General features: G+C 37.6%; 3 protein-coding genes across 3 annotated transcripts; 1 reads left to right on the top strand and 2 right to left on the bottom strand.

Moving 5' to 3' along the window:
• Positions 1 to 468: 468 nt before the first annotated feature.
• LOC147546479 (3-oxoacyl-acyl-carrier synthase-like protein (Protein of unknown function DUF455)) lies at positions 469 to 2,336 on the bottom strand. Its single transcript, XM_086637362.1, has 5 exons — positions 1,999 to 2,336; positions 1,675 to 1,930; positions 1,456 to 1,575; positions 1,130 to 1,360; positions 469 to 1,001 (listed from the first exon to the last, which is right to left on the bottom strand). Exons 2-5 carry the CDS (start codon positions 1,873 to 1,875, stop codon positions 621 to 623), a joined length of 933 nt encoding a protein of 310 aa, XP_086493488.1. The 5' UTR covers positions 1,876 to 1,930; positions 1,999 to 2,336; the 3' UTR covers positions 469 to 620.
• Positions 2,337 to 2,910: 574 nt separating this feature from the next.
• Positions 2,911 to 6,983, bottom strand: LOC147546478 (3-phosphoinositide-dependent protein kinase 2-like). The gene is made up of 11 exons (XM_086638313.1): positions 6,091 to 6,983; positions 5,543 to 5,723; positions 5,354 to 5,406; positions 5,162 to 5,263; positions 4,972 to 5,080; positions 4,809 to 4,887; positions 4,385 to 4,550; positions 3,976 to 4,104; positions 3,714 to 3,823; positions 3,357 to 3,579; positions 2,911 to 3,269 (listed from the first exon to the last, which is right to left on the bottom strand). Exons 1-11 carry the CDS (start codon positions 6,292 to 6,294, stop codon positions 3,186 to 3,188), a joined length of 1,440 nt encoding a protein of 479 aa, XP_086494439.1. The 5' UTR covers positions 6,295 to 6,983; the 3' UTR covers positions 2,911 to 3,185.
• Positions 6,984 to 10,556: 3,573 nt separating this feature from the next.
• On the top strand, positions 10,557 to 14,437 carry LOC147546477 (uncharacterized). The gene is made up of 4 exons (XM_086638309.1): positions 10,557 to 11,033; positions 11,158 to 12,135; positions 13,410 to 13,457; positions 13,550 to 14,437. Exons 1-4 carry the CDS (start codon positions 10,833 to 10,835, stop codon positions 13,940 to 13,942), a joined length of 1,620 nt encoding a protein of 539 aa, XP_086494435.1. The 5' UTR covers positions 10,557 to 10,832; the 3' UTR covers positions 13,943 to 14,437.
• The last annotated feature ends 79 nt before the right edge of the window (positions 14,438 to 14,516 follow it).

Here is a 14,516-nt window from a genome sequence, read left to right as displayed (position 1 = left end):
AACGACGAATGAGACAAAAATAAGTATCCAGATACTGACTCGAAACCTCCAAGTAAAAGAACTATCTTGGGAGTTTCTGGGGGAGGCGACATTTAGACCCCCTACTTTATAACACCAATTAGCTAGGTGAAATGGAATGTGGCTGCAATTCAGGTCGATACATGCTACCAAGTCGAGTTACTGAGGGATCGGCCGGGCTTGAGGAAAGCACGAGCTGAACCCAAGCCTGACTGCATTGGATACATGTGAAATGCAGTAAATGTTTGCAGGTTCCTTTCTGATTTGATCTTGAACTACTTAGAGGAACCCCTTAACTCAATTCTTTGAGCAAAGACATCTCTTCAAGCTCAGAGTAATCATTTTAGAACTGTAAGATGCTCGAAGATCCCCAAAAAATAGATGTCTGAATTTCTTCATGTATAGCAAACACTAATGATATCCTTAAATAAGATTATAGCAAAAGCAAACTAATAACAAATGTTCATACTTATCCCATTCCGTAAATACGTTTTTTTCTTCTTCTTCTTGTTACAAACACAAGCTGTGGTGTAAAATTTTGTAACAGTATTACGTAAATCAAACAGCATAAAAACAGCACAGAGAGATTACTCAGAAGAGGGTTATTCTTTCACAGCTAGAGGTTCATACCATTGAGGTCCAAAACCAGCAGCTTTTCTAGCTTTTTCATTAAAAGGAGGCTTAAGTGGTCCTCTGAAATGAGCTCTAACAGTATCATGAAACTTCTGAATCACCATCTCCGTCTCACCTTCTGTTGCTTGGGTATCTGTTTCTTCGTCCCGTGTATCAGCACTACTTTCAGAGATGTTATTCGAAGTTGAATTCTTAGACCTCAAGCAAAGATATTTGAACCATTTTACTCCCGCAGCACAATGAGTAATCTCTTCCGGGTAAACGACTGTTTCTAACAAATCTGCAGTTTGATTATCACCTCCATTACGGAATCGAGAGATGGTTGTAGGAAGAACGTCAAGTCCTCTTGCCTAGGTTGTACATCCAATATGGTAACTATTCGTTAGAAAACTGAAATCCGTACTTGCTTTATGATATATATACAAAGATAGTTTATTGTTTGTTTGTTTGTTATATGAAGAAGAATGGAGAGAGTTACCTCGTGAACACAATGTTCGATAGCTAAACGAGCTAATAGATCATTAGAAGTGGCAATGGCGGAATCCCAGAGCCCGTCATGAGCTGGTAAAGCTCCATAGAAAGAACCCACTTCTTGAAGGCGTGATGCGAGTAATGTGAAGTGACGTCCTTCGTCTTGAGCTACCTTAACAAAATCTGTGAAGAATTCTCTCGGCATCGACTCTTGCTTACCAAAACGAGCTATGATATCCTACAAAAAGAAAGAGTCAATGACAAATGAAGTCTCTTACAAAAAGTTGTTGGTTGTGGGAAGAGTTCTAGAGAGAGAGAAGTTTGGCAGTGTACCCATGACAAGTCAATAGCCCAGCTTTCAGTGTGAACAAGACTATGGATAATGGCTTGCCTGCTTTGCAAACTTCCGGCTTTGCCGAGCTTTGGCATGAGACTTGGTGATACTAATTTGACCTGTTTTAATTAGTTGGGACATTTTATCAAACATCTACCAAGCAATATTTTGAATCATTGTAAACTACAAAATACATAATATTTTTTTTTTTTATTTACATTGGAGAGCCTGGCAGGTCGATCGGGGACATGGAAATGGAGAGATTGGTGGTAGGGTTTGTGAATGGAACCTTGGAGCCATTGGGTAGCTATCTCATCTCCAAGTTTAGCTTTTTCCACTGGATCTGCTGTGTTCAGTACTCGCAGTGCTGCTTCCACCAGTGTCTCTGTCTCCCTCTCTTCAGTCCTGCTGCTGCTCATTCTCTCCTCTTTCTCTCTCTCTAAAGCTTGACCCTCTTTTCTCTTATTTCTCTCACTAAATTTTGACTGTTTGTCTTTTGTAAGTCAGGTCTCAAATCTGACTAAAATTAGTTTCTTTGTCACTCTTGACGACTAACTTGTCTCCATTGTTATAGGATGGTGCGGACCAGCCTTCTGGGCTGCTAGTGATAATGTTCGCTTTTGCACACCTGGGTCTTACGGTTTTAAAGGGCCTCACTAGGGGAGGGTGTTTAACCTCTTAAGAGGAGGACCACAGTAGAACAAATCGTGTTGATAACGTGTTATAGGATGGTGCGGACCAGCCTTTTGGTTGCTAGTAATGTTGTTCGCTTTGACACACTTGGGTCTCACTGTTTTAAAAGGCCTCACTAGGGAAGGGTGCTTAACCTCTTAAGAGGAGCACCACACTCCATCTCACCACCAATGCGGGATTGCTTTATAACATCAATAACTTATTTTGAGTGTATTTGAGGCAGACTATCCAGATTTAGACGAGTTACAAAAAAAAAAAAAGTACCATTTCGGCCTAAAGAGTTTTACAAAGTCGATACAAGCACTCCTTGGATGACTCTTTTGGTGACCGTCCCCTAAGACGCAAGGGGTTTAGTACTTTTACACGTGTGAAAAGACTAAAATAATTCTTGTTTTATTCGCCACATAAGCGAAGCAGTCTGGTTGTCACCAACCAGACCCCTTGTCTTTGTCTGACTGGTCAAGTAAGTCAGCCAATTTTCTATCATTTTTTTATAGTTGGATCCTAACCTATTTCTTGAATAGCAATGGTAGCTCAACTAGTTCGAAATCAGGTAGCTCTTCCAAGAGTGGCACTTCCATTGCCCCAGGCTACATGGAACATATTTACTCAGTCTTCAATCCTAGGCAATTAGAGCTTGTCGATAGGTCGCCCTTTAACCCCGAAAATCATGATATTAAGAACCTTATCACACGTTTAGTCGAGATGAATTTCATTTACTTACTCTAAAATATCTAATAAAATGAACACACCAAATATTCAAAAAATTGAAACAAGAATTTACAAATTTAGCAAAATCAAACAAAAAATATACTATTCAATATCGTCTAATAGCATCTTTACTATAGTGAAAATACATGCCAAAATATGAGCCACATTACAAGAGTAACCATATACTACATACACTTCACAAACTGAGGCAAAGCATCGGCACCTTGAAAACGCTGGAGCCGCTACTCCGAGCAAATACTTACTCCTCTGTAAACTTGAGTCATTCTGGTTACCCACATTCATCTTCTACAAGATAAAATATAAATCATCGTTTTTGAAGACCCTCGATCGCGTCTTTCCATTGCCATGCTCTTTGTTTTGCATCTTCAAAAGACATTACCTTCTTAGGCTGAAGAAAAAAACAACATATTCTTAGCAAGATAGAATGACTAAGAAGAAAGTTCATCAAAAGAGTGAAAGACATTGAGAAGCTTACTGTACAAATCTTGAAAGTTGTAGCACTAGAGACTACTATACTGAGGTCATTAGGGTTTTCAAACCCGATTGTGCTTCCTTTGAGCATCATCTTCGCAGGATCTACACAGATCAACTTGGGTTTATCAGTTAGGATAAGCTGCACTTTCCTGTTGGTCAGTTTCTGTATTTTCTTCAACGTCGAGATCATGACAACACACTCCCCTGGATCTAAGAATTGTTGCCTGTTTTTTTTTTTTCGTCAAATGAAACAGAGATAACATCAATCAATGGCTAGCCAAGCTAGTAAACTCTCAAATGAACCTAACTGAAAACTTGGAAGAAGGATAACTGAATGTAAGGAAATTTCTTTTCATACCATCTCGAGTCGAATGAGTCGATTGAAGCAAGCCTAGGAATAGGACCAGATGCTTCGGATGTGCCACCATTCCCATCATTCGGGTTCCAGTCAGGACCCCCATCACCTGTCTGAAGCCAAAACGATTCGACTTACAGGGTTCTGACTTTTTTGTAACTCAAAATGGATGTCACGAGTCACGACACATGAAGTTCAAAACGGTAAAAAGTTGCATGGTCGACATAAGTATTCAAAAGGAAACAAGTAGGGCGCCTTTATTTACCTCCATAGCAAGTTTTGGAGGGGACTGAGCTCTTATTTGCTCCCAATCAACTCCTCCGAAGAAAGGATGCATCTTGAGTGTGGTATAACCATCAGGTCCAGCACCTGGTCTTTTACTCGGATCTACATGCTGTATTTAAGTTGCAGAGCTGATCAATGGCCAAAAATCATGCAATTTCGAAGAGCATATTTAGTGTTTAGTTTCCTCTAACGTTTCTCAGTCCTTAATTAAGATGTGACAAGTTTTTAGCTTTGCTAGGTTGCGAGAAAACAACTCAATTTAGTATCTTGTAATAAGCCATTAAGGTATTCCCAAGCATCTCAAGACAAGAAGAAAGAACCAAAACTAGCACAGAAGACAGCGAGAAGGATAGTAGAAATGTTCGAGAAAGAAAGAAAAGATTGTGTACCAGTAGGTTGTCGATAACGTCTTTAGCTTCTTCGGAGAAGTAGTCAGGAAATATGAGATCCCGAGCGATAATTTTTTGAAATATGAGCCACTCACTTGCATCTTTGAAGGGAGAAGATCCTGAAAGCATCTGATATAGTGTGCAGCCCAATGCCCATAGGTCGTTTCTGTAACAATGTATCGCCAGAGCAGCTGAGTTAATCTTATTTGCACTAAAGTACTTTATGTCTGACTCAAATGCAACCAAAATCAGCCAAGTCAGCCATTCAGATAAGTCAGATGTATGAGTCATACAAAGAAGTGAAAAACATTCTAAAATCTGACTCGAGTCAAATCAGATTTTGAATCAGACTTCAGATCTGAGTTTGAAAACAAACTAACAATGCGTAGCTCTTTCGAGATCTGAGATAACAATTGTTCCTTACCCAAAAGTTGCAGGAGAAGAGTTTAGAACTTCCGGTGGCACATAAGCAGCGGTTCCGACAAAAGTGCAAGCCTTTTCATCTGTGGATTATACATACAAACAGACCTTCCACTTCAGAAAACAATTTTTCGAGGTACTAAGATGTTGAAGCGGTAAGACCTTACCCGACGGTAAAGCAGGTAAGAACGAAACTTGACTATCTTTTGTAGGCTTCACACTACCAAAATCGGCAATTTTAATATGTCCTTCTGCAGTAAGTAGCAAGTTCTCTGGCTGGGGATTAGAATAACTGTTAGCATGTTTTGACATGCCAATGAAATAGAATATCGTTCATACATAATAACTCGAAAGTACCTTAATATCTCGATGAATCAATCCTACTCCATGGATGTATTCGAGAGCATCAACAACTTCCGCTGCATAAAAACGAGCTTCATCTTCTGTCAGACGACCTTTCTGTGCCAATCAAAAGTAAATCGTATAAAAGAAACGTTCTTTGTAAGACCACAAAAACCGAAGAGAGAAGAGTATCTGAAATGTACTCACCCTGGTAATTTGATCAAATAACTCTCCACCTTCACAAGACTCGAGCGCCATATCTTCACAGGTAGCATATCAGAAAATTAAACCAACATGGAAAAGAAAGTTTCAATGTGAAAAAAGTCCTTCTCTCGTTTCCGACACAAGAGATGAGGAAAGTTCAAGTATGTAAGAGACTAAGACTAGAATACGTACATAAAGAACAAGTGTCTTGAAATGTAAAAAATAGCCGAACGATTCCAGGGTGATCCAACTGGTCAAGTACAACTCTTTCCAACTTAACCAATCCTGTTTTGTTTTCTTTTGTGATGAACTTTTTGTCCATAATCTTCAAAGCATATACAATTCCAGTGTCCTTCTTTCTTGCCCTCACAACCTAACAAAGAAACCCTTCAATATTCACACAATAATCAACGACGAAAATACGCAAAAGAATGTTAGAAAAAGATGAATCTTCAAGTTTCAAGATCATGTCCCATTTGTTAAGCCCATCTAATCACATTAAGTTGGACCCATTTCTACAATTTTGCAGCCTCTAGATGGATCAAATTGTTACCAATTAATTCCATATAAAACCCTTTAAATACAATTAAAGAAAAGGGTTGATCAAGAAGAATGTATCCTTATGATTTATGAATTTGTGAAATGATGATATTTGAATAAAGCAAAAAAAAAAACCCCATTTCAGATAGACTAAAGACACCAAAACAATCTATATAGAGAGAGAAAAAGAAAAATGTAACCTTTGAATAAGAACCGACGCCATAGATTTTTCCTAATTGAAAGTCTTGAATGGTGAATTGTTCTTGTGGGGCTCTAAAAGCAAAGCTTTTTGATCTTTGAACAGGGGGATTATTATTATTATTAGGATTCTGTTGTTGATTATCAACCATAGTATTATTTGTTATTGCTTCTCCTCCTCCTGCTCCTGCATTATCAACCATCATCTTTCTTTCTCTATCTAAAATTCCTCAAATCTTTGATTCTTTTTCTCTCTCTAAATGTATTCTTCTTTATCTCCCCCGAAAAATCTAAAGCTTTTTGGATTTCAAAATTTCTTGAAAACAGAGAGAGAGGTAAAGAGAGAGAGAGAGAAATTTGTTAATGGGGGAAGAAGGGGTTGAGAGGGCAACACGGCCTTCAATGAAGAGAAAGAAAGGGTAAACGGTCAACGAATATATATTACTATACAAGACAGAGACAATGACCAAGTAGTACTAGTAGTAGTAGTAGTAACAAAAAAGCTCAAAACCCTTTCTCCTCCTGTTGGATTTCAGATTATTACTGACTTTCTTTCTTACCAATCAAAACAGTCTTTCTCTGATAAAAGCGATAAAAAAGCTCAAACTTTCATCTGCCTATTTCTCAGCCTTTTATGTCTCTCTCTCTCTGTTTCTATGACATGAAAGTTAGATAGAGAAAGTAGAGAGAGAGAGAGAGTTGATATAGGTGGTTGTGTTGGTAGTTAAAATCAGTTAAAAATGAAACCCCCCTTGGAAGACTACAAAAAGGAATTGAACCAAGAGATAAGGGGAAAAGAGGGTCCTTAAATATGGCACATGTAAATGAAATCATGAACTTTTCTTTTTTAGATCAATGAATCATGAACTTCAATTTCTTTTTTTTCCTAAAACCTAAAAAGAAGTTGGGTTGCTCCTTTGATTAAGGTTATGTGAATTCACCTCCAAATTGGATCTATGGATCTCCCAAAATTCTAGAAGCATTGAAAAAGAGTACAACACTTGGAGGACATTCGAGACATTTTTGCATTTAGGTCTTTGCCTCACCAGTAGGGCATCTCTTCGCAACCTCGAATGATGGATACTTTCATGTTTATGTGACAATCAGAAGGATAAATTGTAATAGTTGAGACGATAATTTAACGTAGCTCGGTCGGATAATAACGACTCACATCCATAGAGAAACCAATAATAAATTTATTAATAGTCGTCATACTTATGAGTTTGATTCGTTACATTGATCAGACGTAATCGAATAAATAAAAGGTGGGTGATTTGAGTAGATAAGAAAATTATCTGGGGTAGAAAGTTCTAAAGGGGAGATTTGAATTTTGACGAAATTTCTTTTAAGGGGAAACAAGTCATCTTCTTCTTCCTCATCTCTTAGAGCATCTCCAATGGGACACTCAATCTTTAACACTTAGAGTGCCACATATGACTTTTTGGAGTTTTTGTTAAAAAATCATCTCCAATGGAACACTTTGTTACACACTCTATTATGAGTTGGACACATTTATTATAGAGTGTCTAGAGAGAGAATCTCTAAAATGAGAGTGTCTACTTGAGACTCTTTAAGTGTTACTTTATTATTTCAACCAATAGAAAACTTTGCTTTTCAACTACTTTTTATCTATTGAATTGAAGAGGGACATGTGTATTAAGTAAGAGATTTTAGAGATCTCCATTGGAGACCAACCAATAGAATCTTTATTTGACACTTGACAACTAGATTTTTAGAGTGTTTATTAGAGTGTCCCGTTGGAGATGCTCTTACCATCAACTTTGACCACCGCCTCTAACTCTGGCCACCACCATTTTTTTTTTCTTTTTTTCTTCCAATAAAACTACAACCTCCATTTATCTTTCTTCTCTCTACTCCCCCCCCCCCCTTCCATTTCTCTCTCTACTTTCTTTTTGTTAGTGTGCCTCGAACTCATGAACTAGAAGGTAGAAGACTAGACCTCTCTATTTATCTTTATCTCTCTTCTCTTCTCTCTATTCTTCCCTCTTCTCTCCTCTTCTCCCTTTCCTCTCTCTCTCTCTCTTCCTCCCCTTCGCTGAAAATCAGAGTGGTTTGGGAGAACCCTAAACCAATACAAGTAGATAGTAAAAAAAGAAAAAGGAAAAAGAAAGAAAGAGGATAGGAGAAAAGAGAGAATGAGAGGAATGAAGAAAAAAACAATTATGATTGAAGGTGCTGGAATGAGAAGAAGAAAGATTATAGAAAAAATATTGAAGGTCACCGGTAATGATCGTTTGTCGGCGACCATTGTCGAAGTGGATAAAAACTGGTAGTAGAGTTGTGAAGAATAGAAAAGAAAGCAAAAGTACTTTACTTGAAGTGGTTTCACTCTGACAAATTTTTGGGAAAGTCTCTGCACTCGATACTTTCTTATTTCCCCAAAGCACCCACCAAATAAAACTATAAGACTTGACTCATATTTAAAGAGAGAATTAGGGTTTCTTAGTTTCCTAATACATTCCTAGTTATTCAACGAAACAAGGTAATATGAATAATATATAATAATAATATATTAGATTATTAAATAAACTGAATATATGAAACTAAATCTTTTGGATCTTTGTATATCTTTGAATATCTTCAAATAACTTGAACTCTTGTTAATCGTTGGATCTCTTCTTGATCCGTCACATTATCCTCGCATCTCATTAAAATACAATGGAATTTGAAGAAATTTTTGCCCTTGCAAATGAGTAGTAATGCCTTTTTCGTCTCAGGAAAACATCAAGATCTATCGAGAGAGTAGAGAATGTGTCACACACACATATTGTACATATACATATGTATATCATTCTCACTCAATTTCACATTCTCTCTCACTTAATCTATTTCTCACTCCCTCAGATTAATCTCCCTCTGATTAATTTCTCTCTTTTTGCAAATCATTGTTATCTCTCGCTCTCTTGCTGGCTATCTCTGTCTGTATCTCAATTTTGAGAAACTAGGGATACAACTACCAGACTTACCGGTCTATTAGATGTAACTACATTAGCATCACTCATCTAATTATGGCTAAGCACAACTAGAGTCGTACCAGTAGTTAGACATAATCACTGGTAACTCTTTACATGTGGTCATTTTGTCTTATATGCCGTGGTATTCTTCCTTTAATCTTGTACGCTGATGTATTCTTCGAAACGTTGTACAAGTGAAGTTAGGGTTTTTCGAAGAAACAGAGATTTGGTGACAAAGAAAGGCGAGGATAAAGAGAAAGAATTTTTTTTTGCAAAAGAGCGAGCAAGAGAGTGATAAAGAAAGACAAGGAGATATGAGATGTGGTGGTGGTCGGTGAGTTCCGGTGAAAACTAGAAAAAAGATGGTGGTCGTTGGTGGGAGTCAGAAAAACACTTGACTTATCATAGTAAATTAACCAGTTGATTGTGCATCTATCCCAAAAATTCAGAGGTCACGAGTTCAATCCACGGAAGCAAAATCTACAGGATTATAAATGAATGGGAAATGTCAACAATTGGTAGCCCAAGTGGTTCCATGGTGTTGATATAAAGTCCAGAAATCCCTGGAGCCCGGGGTTGTTAATGTTTGAGTGGGCAGTTATCGATGCATCAAATTAGATCGTAGTCGTCTTCCAAAAAAAAAAATGAGTGGGAAATTTTAAATTGGTTAGAGCATCTCCAATGCAACACTCAAACTCTGAATCTTAGAGTGCCACATAGGATGTTTTAGAGTTTTTGCCTAAAAACCCTCTCCAATGCAAAACTTAACTATGATCTCTAAAATGACGTGGCGGTGGTTATTTTAGAGACTCTTAGGAGGACACTCTAAATTTAGAGTGCCCTCTTGAGGATCTCTAAGTGCCAACTCAGCAATTTAATATAATTTCTTTTGAATTAAAATTAAGAAAATCAAACTTTTTTTTTTTAGGGAAAGCAAATAAAAAACCTCTTCACCGTATCCCCTTTCATCTCCAACATCCCTCCATTAAAAATCGTAAACTTCTGATTAAAAGTCTGGAAAAACAATTCTCCCACTTTCTTTTTCATCAATTCATTCCTACAAAACTTCTGATTAAAACTTTCTCTCTCTCTCTCACGATATTTGTGAAGCAAGTCGCCCAATTTAAGAAATAAGGTCAGATTTTTTTTGGAACCCTAATCAGTCCAATTTGTTTATGTTCTCAATATTATATGATTTTTGTGTTCTTACAAGTAATTTCTTCAAAAGCTTAATCGATTTTTTCAAGTTTCAATCCATTTCTATACAACCTAAATTGATTTTTTGGTTTCTAGTTAGTTTTGATTCTTCTTAATGTTGTGTTAGTAGAAGTAGAATTAATGAAATATTTAGTTCTTAATGTGGTGGGTGTTTGGATATTGGAAATATTTAGTGTATATAACATCTCTCTAAACGAACTAAAGTCTAAAGATACCTATTGAAGGCAATCTTCGAGTCCATGTCCAAAAAAAAAAAAAACGTAATACGGAGTACGTTTTTAAAATATCCCGAACTTAGGTCCTATCCGAATTGTCAAGCCCAGGCCCGGCCCAACCAAGCGGGAGTGTAGGGATCCCGAAACAATAGGTACAATTAGCATTACTGATATTTAATTTCCCGGGAAGACTAAAAAACAAATCGGAGATCTCCTATAACGAAAGAATCAAAGAGGGAGAGAGTCCATTTCGAAAAAAAAACCCTAATTTCTTAGTTTTCAACTCTTCCACCACCACCACCACTAGCACCACAGTCGAAAGAGATTGGATCTTCAATGGCGCGAAATCAGAAGGAAGAACGTAGTGATAGTAGCGATTTCACATCGGAAGACGAAGGAACTGAAGATTACAGAAGAGGTGGTTATCACGCCGTTCGAGTTGGTGATACCTTCAAACTTGGTCGCTATGTCGTTCAAAGAAAACTTGGTTGGGGTCATTTCTCCACCGTTTGGCTCGCCTGGGATACTCAAAACTCCGTAAACCCTTATCTTATTCCCCTTCTTACGATTCTTGAACTGTTTTTAACTTGTAATTTAGTTAGTAGTAAGATTATTATTATTGAAAGTTGTTATTTTTTGTTCTTTGATGAATGAATTACAGAGATATGTAGCCCTAAAAGTACAAAAGAGTGCTCAACATTATACTGAAGCAGCAATGGATGAGGTAACAATCTTGAAACAGATAGCAGAAGGTGACCCAGATGATAAAAACTGTGTTGTTAAGCTTTTGGATCACTTTAAGCATTCTGGGCCAAACGGGCAACATGTTTGTATGGTTTTTGAGTTTTTGGGTGATAATCTTCTTACCCTAATTAAATACAGTGATTATAAAGGAATGCCTCTTCATATGGTTAAAAAAATTTGTTACCATGTTTTAGTAGGTTTAGATTACTTGCATAGACAGCTTTCTATTATACATACTGATCTTAAGCCAGAAAACATATTGCTTTTATCTACGATTGATCCATCTAAAGATCCTATTAAGTCGGGCGCACCTCTTGTTCCTCCGACTACTGCCAAAGATAAAGCTAAGGTTCAGGTTGGACCCTCGAGTGTAAAGAGTTCGAATCCTGATTTGACCAAAAATCAGAAGAAAAAGATTCGGAAGAAGGCGAAACGGGCCGGTAATGGTTGTAGAGGGAATGAAGCTTCAGATGAAATTGAAGTTGATCCGAAAACAGTTGATGGGGTAGAATCGGTAGATTCCCCTCGTGGAGAACACTCAAATGCTGGTGCTGTGGAAGATAATGGGAATTGTGACTTGTCGAATGCTGACGGGGAAAATGGTGCCCCGGGTGAAAGTAAGAGTCGTAGGAGAGGGAGTCGTTCTGCGAGACAGAAGCTTTTGCAGTCTGTCGACTTAAGCTGCAAATTGGTTGACTTTGGAAATGCATGTTGGACTTATAAGCAATTCACAAGTGATATTCAAACAAGGCAGTATCGGTGCCCAGAGGTTCTTCTTGGATCTAAATACTCTACTCCAGCCGATTTATGGTCCTTTGCGTGCATTTGTTTTGAGTTGGCAACTGGTGACGTTCTATTTGATCCGCATAGCGGTGACAATTTTGACAGGGATGAGGTATGTATCTCTCTGATTCTTTAGAATCTTAATGTTCTAATATCATATTTACCTCTTGCTAGGGAGTACAAATACTGAATAACAACAATTAAGAGAGTAATCTGGACTTGGTCGGATGTATATATCGTTTATTCGTTTTTATCCGTGTTTCGGTGAAATTGTTTTGATAGAAGAAAAAAATCATTGAGAATGTTTCTAGTCAGTACTCCTGGGTCTCATTGATGTACTTTTTTTGTTCTTCTTTAAACATAATTTCACCGAATCACAGAATCAGAAAACAATGTCAAAACAACTTTTCTCGTGGTGAGTACGAGGATCTGATTGCTATCTAGGCAACTCAGAATTTGGAGAAACGAGGAAGGAGATAATGTCATTCTCATTTTTAATGTAAAATTGCTTAGGTTATTACGCTTGATCATGGTAGTTGTTCATTTTTTTGTGTACTTCCTGGAATTTTTTACCTTTGAATACGTGAAGGTATGTTAACAACAGACGAGCAACATATGATAAAAAAACATATTTTTTCAGAATCTCGTACATAGATACTTTATGAGCAATGTGTTCTCTCAGGCACAAATAAGGTGGACAATGAAAACACGATATCTTAATTCACTGCAAAGTATTTACATGACATACGCTGTCCAAAGTTCTTTTTTCCGTGTGCTTTGATCTAGGCTTTATAGGTTCAAACCTATGCAGGAAGTTGAATACCTCTTGTCCTTAGCAGATGTCCTGTCATAGTTTCTTACTATGCGTACAAAGCCTTGGTTTCATATACAGTTGAATACCTCTTTTCCTTAGCAGATGTCCTGTGATAGTTTCTTACTACCTCATTCAGTGTCATTTTTAATGCCTTTATCCCTCTCTCTATCCTAAAATTCTTTGTTGTTAATACACGAAAAAGTCTCCTTGTTGTGTTTCGAGTAATACAACTTGGAAATTCATATTGACAAGTCTGATCCATGGAATACTTCAGATGACTATGATATTTGTATTTGGTCTGTTGTATCAGATTAACGAAGCAGGATGGCTTATCAGTCTACCCCGTTTTGATAGCTTGTTGATGTAAATTGTAGTAATTTGTAAAGGAAAGCTCAGGGTTAGTTTAATTAGCTTTTGTGTGGTGGTCTTTGGTGTTACCAGTCCTCCATTGCTTTCCAATAATTGATTTATTAATTTGTGAATTGACTTGCCCTAGTTCTGAGTCTCAGTCATATAAGTTGAATTCATGAAAGCGGAACGAAACATGATAGATGATCTTTTCTTTTCAACAGGACCACTTGGCTTTGATGATGGAGCTCCTTGGAATGATGCCGCGCAAGGTAAGAATGTTGTTTGCATTTTTTGGACAACTTCTTACTCTTTACCTTGTTTTAATACTCTAATGGTCAGTGAAATTTCGTTCTTTTTTCAGATTGCATTAGGCGGTCGATACTCCCGGGACTTCTTCAACAGACACGGCGACCTAAGACACATCCGTCGATTGCGTTTCTGGCCTCTTACTAAAGTTTTAATGGAGAAGTATGAATTCAGTGAGCAAGATGCAAAAGATATGGCTGATTTCCTTGTACCCATACTTGATTTTGTTCCTGAGAAACGGCCTACAGCAGCTGAATGCCTTCTCCATCCGTGGCTCTCTGCAGGCCCTCGTCTTCTTGAACCTTCTATAGATGTCATCCAATCCCAGTCTGTAAACGGCAGTTGTTCTGATGAGAAGAAGAGAGAGAAAGATGAGAGAGAGGCAATGGAGACGGGAGTCGGAAACATTGTCATTGATGGTGCTTCTAAGCATGTAAAAGACTCTTGACCTATCAGCGAACCCCCAAAGATTGAGACATGAGTTTGCCTAGGTAATATGACGACTTCGCTGAAGCAAAACATCCTCCACCCTACATACCTGCGGCTTGGAATGATCGCTTCCCCTTTAGGTTCGATTTATTTACTGTGTTTGCTGGGTGAGTGTGACCTAAAGAAGTTCAAGTATTGGAGTACGTCAAACCAGATAGTCCTATTTTTCTTTTCATCAGTTGATGATATTCTTATTTGGACAGCTCTGCCTCACACTTCGATATACAAGGACGATAGTGTGTAAAACTCTTAATTGTTCATTTCGAAGGTAGGCTATGTGTATCACGCAATATTCCGTCGAAAGACATCCATTATTTCTTTAAAAGTATTGACCTTTCATTTGTTATTGTTTTTGCTATATGTGATTTTGGTTATTCTCTTTGTATGTATCAGATTGTGGCTCTTGAACCACATTGATTTGCACCTTCTTATGTTTTAATTGTGTTTTATTTCACCTGTGTTGCTATCTTTTATATGGAATCTCTTAAAAAAAAATTGGAATTGTCAGCGTGCCTCGAAACCTTGACCTCTAA

Source organism: Eschscholzia californica, unplaced genomic scaffold (assembly GCF_041429995.1).
Source record: "Eschscholzia californica isolate CP2 unplaced genomic scaffold, dmEscCali1.0.p SCAF_4, whole genome shotgun sequence".
Classification (NCBI taxonomy): Eukaryota; Viridiplantae; Streptophyta; class Magnoliopsida; order Ranunculales; family Papaveraceae; genus Eschscholzia; species Eschscholzia californica.
The sequence above is the reverse complement of the archived record's forward strand: the minus strand, read 5'-3'. Positions and strand labels throughout refer to the sequence as shown.

Excerpts from the sequence above, each read along its gene's own strand:
- LOC147546479 (XM_086637362.1), bottom strand. The coding sequence starts at position 1,875 with ATGAGCAGCAGCAGGACTGAAGAGAGGGAGACAGAGACACTGGTGGAA. Across the intron at positions 1,361-1,455 it reads GGGCTATTGACTTGTCATGG|GATATCATAGCTCGTTTTGG; the intron begins GTACACTGCCAA and ends TTCTTTTTGTAG. Across the intron at positions 1,002-1,129 it reads TCGAACATTGTGTTCACGAG|GCAAGAGGACTTGACGTTCT; the intron begins GTAACTCTCTCC and ends TGTACAACCTAG.
- LOC147546478 (XM_086638313.1), bottom strand. The coding sequence starts at position 6,294 with ATGATGGTTGATAATGCAGGAGCAGGAGGAGGAGAAGCAATAACAAAT. Across the intron at positions 4,888-4,971 it reads CTTACCTGCTTTACCGTCGG|ATGAAAAGGCTTGCACTTTT; the intron begins GTAAGGTCTTAC and ends TATAATCCACAG. Across the intron at positions 4,105-4,384 it reads ACGTTATCGACAACCTACTG|CATGTAGATCCGAGTAAAAG; the intron begins GTACACAATCTT and ends ACTTAAATACAG.
- LOC147546477 (XM_086638309.1), top strand. The coding sequence starts at position 10,833 with ATGGCGCGAAATCAGAAGGAAGAACGTAGTGATAGTAGCGATTTCACA. Across the intron at positions 11,034-11,157 it reads CCTGGGATACTCAAAACTCC|AGATATGTAGCCCTAAAAGT; the intron begins GTAAACCCTTAT and ends AATGAATTACAG. Across the intron at positions 13,458-13,549 it reads TTGGAATGATGCCGCGCAAG|ATTGCATTAGGCGGTCGATA; the intron begins GTAAGAATGTTG and ends TTCTTTTTTCAG.